Source organism: Equus quagga, chromosome 14 (assembly GCF_021613505.1).
Source record: "Equus quagga isolate Etosha38 chromosome 14, UCLA_HA_Equagga_1.0, whole genome shotgun sequence".
Taxonomy (NCBI): Eukaryota; Metazoa; Chordata; class Mammalia; order Perissodactyla; family Equidae; genus Equus; species Equus quagga.
Genome location: NC_060280.1, coordinates 93,084,329 through 93,096,121, shown reverse-complemented (window position 1 = coordinate 93,096,121; position 11,793 = coordinate 93,084,329). Strand labels below are relative to the sequence as shown.

The 11,793-nt window shown below is 59.9% G+C and overlaps 1 protein-coding gene across 4 annotated transcripts in view; it reads right to left on the bottom strand.

Moving 5' to 3' along the window:
- Nucleotides 1–4,554: 4,554 nt before the first annotated feature.
- MLLT1 (MLLT1 super elongation complex subunit) overlaps nucleotides 4,555–11,793 on the bottom strand; it is a 57,895-nt gene continuing 50,656 nt past the window's right edge. For 2 of the 4 annotated variants that reach the window (XM_046685574.1, XM_046685576.1), the window contains 5 exons: nucleotides 10,431–10,539; nucleotides 7,926–8,025; nucleotides 7,630–7,701; nucleotides 7,335–7,406; nucleotides 4,555–7,213 (listed from right to left, as the gene is read on the bottom strand). In XM_046685574.1, coding sequence (XP_046541530.1) covers nucleotides 7,085–7,213; nucleotides 7,335–7,406; nucleotides 7,630–7,701; nucleotides 7,926–8,025; nucleotides 10,431–10,539 — 482 coding nt within the window. In that variant the 3' untranslated portion in view covers nucleotides 4,555–7,084. The other 2 variants (XM_046685575.1, XM_046685577.1) reach the window with 2 other exon arrangements.

The following is an 11,793-nucleotide window of genomic DNA, read 5'->3' as shown; positions in this document are numbered from 1 at the left end:
AGAACCGCCTGGGAGGCGTGTGGTTCAAAGGGTGCGTATGAAACCCCGCTCTGCAGCCAACCCCCATAGAAGAGAAGAATTAGCTCACGGACGTGCTCGCGCTTCAGAGGAGGGCCTCTGTGGCTCAGACAGAGAGCACGGCTCTCTCAGGAGAGAGAGGCTGGACACAGAAGAACTTAGAGCCAGGGAAACAGAGCCATTTCCTTGGAGAAACACCAGGAAATCGCACCTGAGAAGCAAACACGGGGAGTTGGATAGAGTGGTTGACGGCCTGACAGGTCAAGGGCGTGGAAGTCATCACTTCCATCCTCACGAGAAAGATGCTGGAAAACTGGAAATGGACAGCTCTTCCTAGACCCATCAGAGAAGTGTGGTCACAGAGCAAAGCACTACCCCCAAAATGGGAGAGCGGTGGGTGCAGAGAGGGAAGGATTCACGCTCACTGGGAGCAGAAGCCCCCGCTGGAGCCAGCACTGCTGTGAGGGACAATCGATTAATTTCTGGACTCTCTGGAGACCCAGCCTGCGGGGGTGGGGGGAGTGGGGTGCACACGGTCGTGAGTTTTCCTTCCAGGAGCCCCACCAGGTCCTCACGGTGAAGATCTGAGACGGACTCTCTGGAGCTTCTGGCAGGACGGGGGGAGAGTAACTTTCGGGAAAGATGTCCCGAGTGTTCTGTTCTCCTTGACAAAGGCCTGCCCTCAAGGGAAACTATTCTACCGGAGCCTGACTGAAGTGGGGTTTCTCAGCTTAACCGACCCGGGAAAGGAAGCACTCAGCCCCAGCCCTCTCCAGCCTACCTCTCAGCTAAAGGTGGAAAAAAAAAAAGCTGAGAAGCACTTGTGAAGGTCGCAGTGCTCGGGAGATGAAAACAAGGACTCCTGAAGAAGTCTTAGCTTAGGACCCCTGCAGCTGCAGCAAACTGTGAATGCAGACTCACTCTGAGCCGGAGAACCATCTAATCTCACCGGAGAGGCCCGTTTACCTCAGTTCCTTTTACCCAGGATATCAGGTGCAGCTTCCGACAAAAAATGACAAGACGTGTGAAAAGGCGAAAAACAGTCTGAGGAAACAGTGAGCATCAGAACCAGAGCCGGATGGGGCAGAGATTTGGAATCATCAGACTGTGAACCTAAAAGGACTGTGATGAATGCACTGCGGGCCCTCCTGGACGGCACGCAAGGACAGGTGGGCAAGGTAAACAGGGAGGTGGAAACGCTAAGAAAGAATCAAAAGGAGACGCTGCAGATCAAGAACACGTCACAGAAACAAAGACGCCTTCGGTGGGCTCCTCAGTGGACTGGAGGTGGCTGAGGAAATAATCGGGGGGCTTGAAGATATGTCAATAGAATCCTTCCAAACTGGAAAACAAAGAGAAGAAAGACTGAAAGAGGGACTTAAGAAAAAAGAAAAAGGAACAGAATATCCAAGAGCTGTGGGACCGTTAAAGAAGGTGTAACACACGCGTAACGGGAGACGGTTAGAGATCTGAAACGTGAACCCCGGAGGTTCCAGCTGACATCGCAGGACGTCCAGAAGGAGGAGAGGCGGCATCTGAAGAGATAACGGCTGAGACTTTTCCAGGACCCCACCAAACGCCAGCCAGGATACATTTTTAAAAATTGGAATTAAAAACAGAATGTTAACGTGAAACTTCAGCACGATGAGATAAAGAAAAATGTTCTAAAACTTAAGCTGATTAGGTCATATGGGAAAACAAACATGGAAGAATATCTGGGAAATTTAAGAAGGATGCAGGGGGACCCACCCCACCAGATAGTATGCAAATTACAAAGCAGTGGTCATTGAAGGCCCAGAGATAGGGCATCTACAGACATGCAGGGTCAGACACAAACGTACATGGGAACTGAGTAAATGCAACAAAGACGGCCTTTCAAATAAGTGGAGGAAAGACAGATTATTCCATAAATGGAGGTGGATTGCCTTGTGTAGCTATTACAGAAATAAGATGGGGGCCCTACCTCACAGCAAAATAAATTCCAGATGGAACAAATTGAAAGGTGAGAAAGAAAAAAAGGGAGGGAGGGAAGAAAAAGGAAAAATATTAACTTCCTGGGAGAAACCATCAGAGAACTGTTTTTTTTTTTTTTTTTTGATCATCCTAGACAAGGAATAAGAACCCAAAAGCTGTTGAAAAAAAACCCAAAAAAGCTTAATACATAAAAATATAAGACTTCAGCATGAGGGGAAACGCCATAAACGAAACCGAAATACAAACCAGGGAAATACAATAGATTGCAAAGGTTACATTTCATATTCCAGAACAAGCTCCTGAAAATGCAAACACCAGGAAACCCAATAGAAAAAACAGGCAAGTCCGTTGCCAAAGCCATTGCTTATAGATCCAGCCACACACCTGCACGCACGTAGTTGTGGTATCACGGAAGTGAATGAGGGAAAGCGGTGAAGTGCCCACCAGTAAGACTAGTGATGTAAGTTATGGTGCATTTACACAGCAGACTAACTTGGAACGAACTCTAAAATATATTAAGGAAAAAGCGTGTATGTTTGCCGCCATTTGTGAGAGGAGCTATGCCTTGTTCAGACACAGAGACTGGAACCTTGGACTTGTGCATGCATCAGCAAAATATAAATTTAAGGTTTGAAGAAACATTTAAAAGGGACAGAGATGCCACTGATAAAAGAAACAAATCACCAAAACGTATGAAGCTGTTTCCGACTAAAAGGCAACAAGAAAAGGAGATGAAAGAGACATTATCCTGAAAGGGGCAGCAACGAAACTTAACGGTTGACTGCTCAGTGGAAACAATGGCAGCCGGAAGATGATGGACTGAGCTTGGAAAGTGCTGGAAGGAAATTCCTGCCAATCCAGAATTCTATGCCTAGCAAAAATATCCTTACAAGATAAAGATGACCACGACTACAATATACGGCTATATACTGGAGGGGCTTTGGGGAGAAGAAGAAGGAAAAAAAACCAAAAGATTGGCAATAGATGTTAGCTCAGGTGCCAATCTTAAAAAAAAAAAAAAAAGACGATAAAGATGAAATGAAGGTGTTTCTGGATGAGCAGAAGTGGAGCGAATTCATCACTGCACTAAATGAAATGCTAATGAGAATCCTTCGGGCTTCAGGACAATGATCCCAGGAGGAACCATGGAAAGAAAGGAGGAGTAATTACAAGGGGTAATTATGTGGGCAGATGCAAATAAATTCTGACTGTCGCAAGCAACAACGACGCATACCCGGGCTCGAGTCTCGGAAATGCGCCTACTGGCTGTAGTGTTTTAGGCAGGTCAGCTCTTCAATGCCTTTCCTTCATCTGTCGATGCGGATCCTGACAGCAGAGCCAACCTCATCCACCAATTGGTTGTGGAGTCTGTGAGGTCATTGTTAGCACAGCACCTGGCCTGGACTGAGCCCCGTTGTATTTTTAACATGGCAAGTAGTCCTTCCACTGCATGGTGGGGCTCCAGGAACTGTGGGAGCCACTCTAGACCCTCTTTCACTGTGTCCCTACTTTAGGAGCTCAGACCAGAGACTGTCCCAAAAGACGCGAGACTCTCTCTCTGGTAGGAAAGCCATGGGCAAGGGGGGCCACAACCCTGATGCTGGAAGTGGAATTTGTGGCTACGACCAGAAGGGAGAGGAACCACCCCTGAGCACCCTGGCGTGGCCACTCGTCTCCCAGCTGCTGAGTGACCAAGGGATCTTAATTAGGTGCAGCACTCGTAGGTCAGGCGGCCAGAGAGTAGTGACCTGCAACTCTGACCACTCAGGAATGGGACTCTGCTCCTCCAGTGGGACCAGAGCCCACAGAGTGGACAGAGCTGCTTTAAATGGGGCCCGCAAGAGCTTTGTCTCCTCGAGGTTCACTCAGCTCTGCCACAGAGTCCAGAGCAAAACCCACCAGGGGAAACCGGCAGATGGGAAGCCCGGCTCCCGTCAAACAACATCTTTTCCCACATTTTTCTATCCATCTGTCTATCATCCACCTACCCACCCATCTATCTCCCCGCTCACCCATCCATCTACCCACCCACCCACTCACCCATCCATCCATCCACCTATCCACCCATCCCTCCATCCACCCTTCCATCCCTCCATCTATCCATCCTCTCACCCACCCACCCATCCCTCCATCCTCCCATCCTCCTACCCCACATTACTCACCCACCCATTCACCCACCCGTCCATCCGTCCGTCCAGCCATCCATCCATCCTCCCACTCGCCCATCCTGTGCAGTCAAGTTTGCTTTTCAACCCAGACCTTGCTGCCACTTCCAAGGAAAGAAGGTACCATGAGAAGCGGGACATGAGGCTGAATTCTCCACCAACTCGCCCTCTCGGATTTCTGGTGACACCATCTCTACTCTTCCAGGACACCAACCATGCTCACACTCCCCATCCTCACTCCTGCTGCCCACCAGGCTCGGTCCCAGCAGTTTCTTCTCTTCCCGGTCACTGATCTGGGACAGGGAGAGGGGACAAGGGGCCCCACGGCACTTGGTGCTCCCCCCACCAACTCCACAACAGGAGGAACAGAGCGGACACACCAGGCTCTATGCGGAAGTCTGCTTTCCCATCTGACTTTATTTCACTTTTTTTTTCTATAAAACTCCTCCATAATTTCACAATTTAACAAAAAGTTTAAAATCCAGGACAGAAACAATCCTGTAACTTATTACAAACACGATTCTCCTTATTCCTTTTATCCAGGAGTTGGTCTCGGGCCGATGAGTGTCCTGGTTCCTAGTGAGACACATTCTTCGTAAAAACCCCTGTGGGTGAGGAAGGTATTCGATACCTCCTCTTTCGGGCGTCGGTTTACACTTTGCTCAAAGACAGCAGAACACACGGACGTGCACCGGGGGCAGGGGGCTGAACACTAAGCGCCGACTCACGGAGTGCGGCCCCTTCCTATGGAAGCGCCCCCAGAGCCCTCGGGGGCCCAGCTGCCGGGCAGCCGGGGGGCGTGGAGGAGCAGCCGGGGCGGCTGCGGGCGGGGCCCTGGCTGCCTGGCACGTCCATCAGGTGGTCACGGGCCAGTGGGGGGCCCAGGGCAGCTCCAAGGGAGGACAGCGCTGGGGCCTTCCAGCCGGAGGAGGTAACTGAGAAATGGGTTGGTGCTTCCGAAGGCCCTGGAGACAGCAGGAAGGGCCAGACGGGAGAGCCCGGCCCCGGAGCAGGGGCTGCCTGGGTCACCGCAGCCCTCCGCAGGAGATCCTTGTGAAGGAAAAAGGCCAGCGCCCTTGGGAGCACAGAGCGCCAGGGAGCTGCTGCCTTCCGAGCAGCCCACCGCAGGCCCGTTCCTTCCGTCCAATGTCGTAGAGAGTTTCCAGAGAAGAAGGGGGGCCCACTTTGGAGTATTGTTGGCCTGCCTGGGGAAGGGGACAGTGACAGCACGGAGCCTGCCACACAGGCCTGCCCTCTTCCTAATACCTCAAGGCAGTGGGGCTGGGAGAGAATGAGAGCAGACGGCGAGGAGTGCCGGCGGCCTCCCGAGAGCTCCGAGGCCTCCCCGAGTTCTGGGAGCTCGCCAGGCAGGCTGGAGTGCGGGGAAGCCTGGGAGGCAGGCCTCCCCCCGGAGCGTTCAGGGTCTGCCTGACAGACAGATCGGAGCAGGGACACGAGAGCCAAGGACCACAGGGAGGGAAGCGTGGCGCTCCCCACGTCAGAACACAGGAGCTGGGGGCGGAGGGGCTGACGGGACTGGAGAGAGAAGGCGAGCCCACCTCGGGACCTCAGTCCTTCTCCCCACATCCTGTTTGGGCAAAAGTTGGGGGCGACTGGAGGAGCCTTGAGTGGAGGACTGGGGGAACAGACGCCGAGCAACAGGCCCCCAGGGGCCCCACCAAGGGGGCTGACTCTGGGAGGGCACTCGGGGCCTGGAAGGAGGGCCCTGGAAGGAGGAACGGCCTGGCCCTTGGAGAATTTCAGGCGTGCGAGGAGTCGAGTCTCCGGGCTCTGGACCGGCGTGAACTGCAGGGCGGGGAGGGGCGGGCGGCCCAGGAGGACCCAGCTAGCCGCCCGAGCTGGCTCCCAGTCCTGACGCTCCTCAAAAAGCGCCACCAACGATCCCACCTTATTTGGCAAAAGCTCATTTTGTTCAAAGTTCGAAGACTCGATTAACAGGAAGGAGGAAGAGGATCCTATGGGAGGAGGAGGCCGAACCGCGGGGCGGACACGAGCTGCGGCCTGCGCCTGGCTGGAGCCCGGGAGCTCGGAGCCCCTCGGCGCCGAGGACCTGCTGCCCCCACGTAGTGTTCACCGGAGGACGAGGCGCCCCTGGAACCACAGAGGGAGGCTTCCTCCCGAGCCCGCGGAGGGCCAGCTGGCGCCCCGGCTCGGCCTCCAGCCCGACGACACCACCAGAGGAGACATCTTAACCTACAAGTCCCGCCTTACGCACCCCCCCCACCCCCCACGTGCACTGCTGCCACGGAAACGCACCCCGGACCCCGCTCTGTACCTACAGTGCATACATATATATATAATAGAGAGACAACTATACAGCACGGAGTCCCAGCACAGTGAGAGCCGGCAGAGGGCCCGCGTCCGGCTTCCACGGGGGACGAGCCGAGGCCCAGCCTGGCCCCGTGGCCGCACACACACAGCCGGAGCCCTCTGTGTCCTGGGGCAGCGGGGGGTGTGTTCCGAACCATCTGGGGAGGCTGCAGGTGGCACCCCGGCTGCTCAGAGAGGCCTGGGCAGTGGAACTGTGCCACATGCCCGCCACGGAACAGGATCCTGAGGCCGGGTGAGGCCCCCCGCCACCGGGCACGTGGCTTCCCCTTTGGGAGGGAGGCCCGGCGCTGCCTTCAACATAAGCCGCTTTCCAAGGGGGGCCCAGGTGACGGCCCCTGAGTGTCGGGGAGCAGCAGTGCCGGCCCGGGCCCCCTCAGCCCTAGGGCTCCCGACGAGGTGGTGGGGAGGGCCGGCCGGGAGCCGTCGAGGAAAGTGCAGCTGGCCGTGTGGGCCGAGGACAGGGCGGTCGCTAAGGCAGTGCTGCGGGCGGGCGAGTCGAGAGAGAGGAAGGCAGGCGGGGCCCGGACGTGGCCTCCCAGAACCCCGGTGACGGGGGCCCAGCACCCGGCCCAGGGTCATGTGGCCACCGCCTCCAGGTAACTCTGCAGCTTGCGCACGGTGGTCTCGTCCAGAGAGAAGAGGTCAAAATCGAAGGTGGTGTTGGTGACGTTGAAGTGGCCGGTCTCCTCGATCAGGTTCACGATCTGGAAGGTGGTGGCAGGGTGGCTTCAGGGGACAGGAGGTGGGCTGGGGTGGCCCCACCCCAGGGGACTCCTCTGAGAGCACCCGTGTCCCAGCCAGGACGGCGAGGGCTCCGCCACATACCTGCTGCAGCACGTTGCGCTCACGCAGGGCCATGAGTCGCCGGTGCAGCTCCACCAGCTCGTCCGTGTAGGCCTGCGGGAGACGCGGGCTCAGCGGGTGGCAGACGGCCTTGGCCCGACTGCCCAGCCCTATGGCGCCCACCTCAGCTCAGGGCCCCAGGACGAGGGGGGCCTGAGTCCCGGGACCAGCACCGCAGCACGCCTGGCCTTGATGGGCCTGGTGGCTGCTCCAAGCAGTTCTGGGGGCCCCGCGGTCCCCTCCCGCTGCCTGCCCTGCCCTGCCCAAGCCCCGCCACCTTGTCGTAGGTGCCCCTCTTGAGGATCTTCTCAGGCTTGCTGCCGGACTCCGGGCTCCTCCGCCCAGACGCCTGCAAGGCGAACCGGGGGCTGCTCTGAGCTCTTGCCCACACGCTCTCCCCCAGCCCACCAGAGGCCCTCCAACCCCCCGGAGCAGCTGCTGATGGCTCGGAGCCAGCCTGTGGCCCTGGGCCCACTCACCCTCCCTCTGCACCCACGACCCTCAGACCCTCGGAGACCCCTCAGCCCACCTCCAGGACGTGGAGGGCAGGGACCTGAGCAGCCCCGGGCTCACCTTGCTGTTGGGTGGGGGTGGTTTCTTCGGGGGAGGTGGCTCGCGGCTGGGCAGGCAGGAGTCGGCACTGTTGTCGCTCTCGCTGTCACTGAAGCTTAACCTGGAGGCGGACAGGGTGCCCATCAGGCATCTGCCACCCGGGGGCCCAGCCAGCAAACAGTGCTCTGGAACAGACCCCATGACACCTGGCCCTAGCCCGGGGGACAAGCGGGTGCCCGACACCCTGGGTCCCACGCTCCCCCAGGGAGAGCAACTCGCCGGGCTCTCCTGGCGACTTAAAGAAACAAGGACATGTCTGGCCGCCCTTGGGGATAAACAGCCCGAAGAGCAGCATGTACATCCTCAGAGGGGCTGTGCGGGGGCCCGTGGGCTCCTGTCACCCTGGGAGGGTCTCTCGGGGCCACAGCAGCAGGGCGTGATGCCCCTGCAAGTCAGACGAGGGCTGCTGGGTCTTGCTCCCTTAATGCGCTTCTGCCCGCAGGTCACTGAGTGGAAGGGCAGTTCCCACGCCAGCTGGCCGCAGCCAGGAGCATCAGCGCCCTCGGGGGCTGGTCCCCACCTGGGGGCCCTGACTGGTGTGTCTGTGGCGGCTCGGGGTCAAACCTCCCTGGGCAGGACACCGGACAGGTCCTCCACCTCTGCCTCCGTTTCCTCAGCTGTCAAATGAGATCACTGAGAAAACTACGCGAGGATGGGCTCTCACGCAATGACAAAGGCCACTGCTGTCGCGGGAGGGGAGGGCACGATCACCCTCGCCCAAAGTCCCTCTGTCTTGCAGTCCCACTTCTCACACCATCCCAGACTGCACAAAACATGTTGGCTTGTTTCTCTCAGCTTCTTCCAGAAGCTTCCGCGGCACAGCAAGGGGGCGTGGGAGAGGGAGCAAAACCCCCTACAGCCTCCCCAAAGCTGGAACGGCCCTGCCTTCCCCCTGCTCCCCTGGGGGCCGGCCACACACGACACACTCGGGGAGAGTCTCCGTCTGGGATCCCCAGTCCCTCGGGGACACTGGGGGCTTGATCCAGAGAGGGGAGCCCCGACGATGCCACTTCTCGACACACCAAGAGGGCGGACCCCACCTCGCCGCCTCTCCCCTTCTGCCAGAAACAGGCCTCGCTGTGAACACAGGGCCAGGGCCCCCGCCCTCAGGGCTCCTGTCTTCTCCCCCAAGGTCAAGGGTGTCCAGCCCCCTGGAAACCTTCTTCCACAACGAGCACGAGGCTCTCTCCCCGACCGCCTGGCCCCGGATCACTCTGGGCAAAGGCAGGCGTCTGTCCCCTCGTTGCCCAGGTGATGTGACTGCGTCAGCGGGGCCCAGGCGTGGCTCACCGCCCTGCGCACCCCTCATTCCCCCTCTTCCCTGGGGCCAGCAGGTGGCAGTGGGGGCAGTGGGGCCATGGCAGACTCTGGGCCTCCCCAGGTGGCAGCCCAAGACGAGGTGGGGCTCTGCAGCTCACCGAGCAGCCGCAGCACCAACATCGGGGCCTGTGTGGGCCCTTCCCTGACGATGGACGCAGTGCCCAGGAGGCCCACCCGGGGCAGAAGATGGGAGCACGTCTGCCAATCCTCTCGCCTGCCTGCTCCTGGTGTCTAAGCAGGAGTCCACCCTGAACGTGGCCAGCACTGAACAGGGCGGGGAGCGCCATCCTGTCCCGGGCACTCCCCCTGCTCCCTCCACAGCGAGGTCGCCGTCCCCACCCTCGGCCCCAGAGAGAGCTGGCGTGTGCGGAGGGAAGCTCGCGAGGGACTCTCCCCGTGCCAGAGTGCTGGGTTTCATGGGCCACACTAACACAGAGCGCCCGTGAGCCCCTGAGGCCCCCAGCCCCTGGCACCCATGACCGGCCGCCTTAGAGGGGAGTCACTGAGCCCAGAGGCCCTGGCCTCAGCAAGAGGAGGGGGCTGCATCCCGACAGGGCTGCGGACCCCGTGTCTGCCCACACCGCAGGGTCCAGGGCCCAGGCCAGTACCTGCTCCGGGCTGGAGGGTGACAGCACAGCTGTCCCTGAAGTGGGCCCACTCTGAGGGGCTGGGGACCTGGAGGTGTCCAAAGGAGGCACGTCGGTTCACTCCACCCTGGGGCAAGGCCACGCTCTGCCTTCCCCAGGCCAGGGGTGGCCATGGCTGCTCCCCAGGCTGGGGTGTCTGCAGGTCACTAGACAGCTCTCAGAGTCTGTCCTCGTCCCATGCCACAAATGTGGGGAAGGGGGAAAAGGTCCCCTGGTCCAAGAGCAGAGGAACCAGGGCCCCTGCCACACGCCTCGGACCAGGACGGGCCCCCAGGCTGCGGGGCACTGCCTCGCCCCTTCACTGACAGTGACCGGGCTTCTCTCCCCACCCCTTCCAGCAACAGGAGGACGGATGCCACCTGAGGCCCCTCGGCTTCACCGAAAAGGAGAGAACGCACGGTCCCCAGGCCCCCTTCACGCCCAGGCGCAGCGCCATCCACCGGGGACACTCGTGTGCGGCCCCGGCTCGCCCCCACGCCCGCTCGGCCCGGCCCGGCACCTGGAGTCCCGTCCTGCGTTCGTCTTGCCGGCAGCCTCCTCGCCTGACGAAGAGTCGTCCTCGTCGGACTCCTCGGACTGCAGGTCCTCCACCATGGAGCGCAGGGGCCCTGTGGGGGGGTCGGGGGGGGTTACAGATCTGTCTGCGTCTCACAGGGCCCCCTCCACCCCCAGGGCCACAGGGAGCTGCTCGACACCGTAACCCCTGAAACACAGCCACGCAGACCCACCTCGGAGGTCCCTCTGGCCAGGTGGGGCCTGCCGCCCATCTCCAACAACTGCCCCCGCAGCGGCCCCCTTTCTTAGGACCCTCTGACTCCCCCCACGCCCCCCTCCCTCCTGGCCCTGTTCGCAGGCCTCTGGCCCCTGGGCCCCGGCAAGACCACAGGCCCCCTCCATCGCCAAAGCCAGAGGAGCAGCCCCCTCTGCTGCGGGTGCGGAGATCAGAGCCTCTGCCCAGAGCCAGCACGAGCCAGCCCTGGCCGGCAAGGGTGAGGAGGCCGGAGCCGGGGCCACAGAATACCCCGACCAGTCTGCGCCCCTACTCGGGCCTGCCTAGCCCCTCAGCAACCCCCTCCGCTGCCCCTGGCCCCCCGTCCTCCCCTTTCTCCGGAGGCACACGGTTCCAGTCCCCTACAGACGGCATCTTGGTTTATATTCCTGTTACCAAGGCAACAGAGGGACACAAAGCCCTCAATTACCTTGGTCATGTGATCCTGCTTCGGCAGGTTCCCCCTCCCTTCCCCGTAGATAAGAACCCTTGGAGAGAGTGTGGGCTTCAAGCACCCCAGCCCCCTTGGCGGCTGCGCAGCTGAATTCCAGGCCAGACCCCCCCCCAATACGATCCCCTCCCCCAGCGCTCCCCAACCCTCAAAAGAGGATTCCAGGCTGTGGGGGGAGACTCGCAGTCCAGTGTGCCAGCAGAAATGCTTCCCCTGTGAGGGCGGGCCTGGCCGCCTCTCACTCCCACCCAAGCCCACCGTGGACGTGAGAAAGGTCCTCCCAGCTCTGGCGCAGCCAGGTGGGCCTGATGCCCTTCCCCCGCAGGGAAAAGGTAGAAAGGCAGACTGCTGGGGCCTTGACCCGAGGGCCAGCCACACACACAGCAGGAGCAGAGCGTTTCCCGCCCCACCCGGCTGTGCTAGGACGCAGTGCGGAGGGGTGAGTGGGGGCCGGGCAGGGGAAATGACACTGTGGTGGCCAGATGAGCCTCCTTCTGGAGGAGCTGGGGAGGAGGGTGTCTGCCATGGGTAGGGCCAAATCAGAAAGGGACCTTCTCCACTGACCCCCAGTGCCAACACCGCATCAGCACAGCTCCAGGGTCCTGCCACACGCACGGGGCATATCTGAGGGCCCAGGGACGG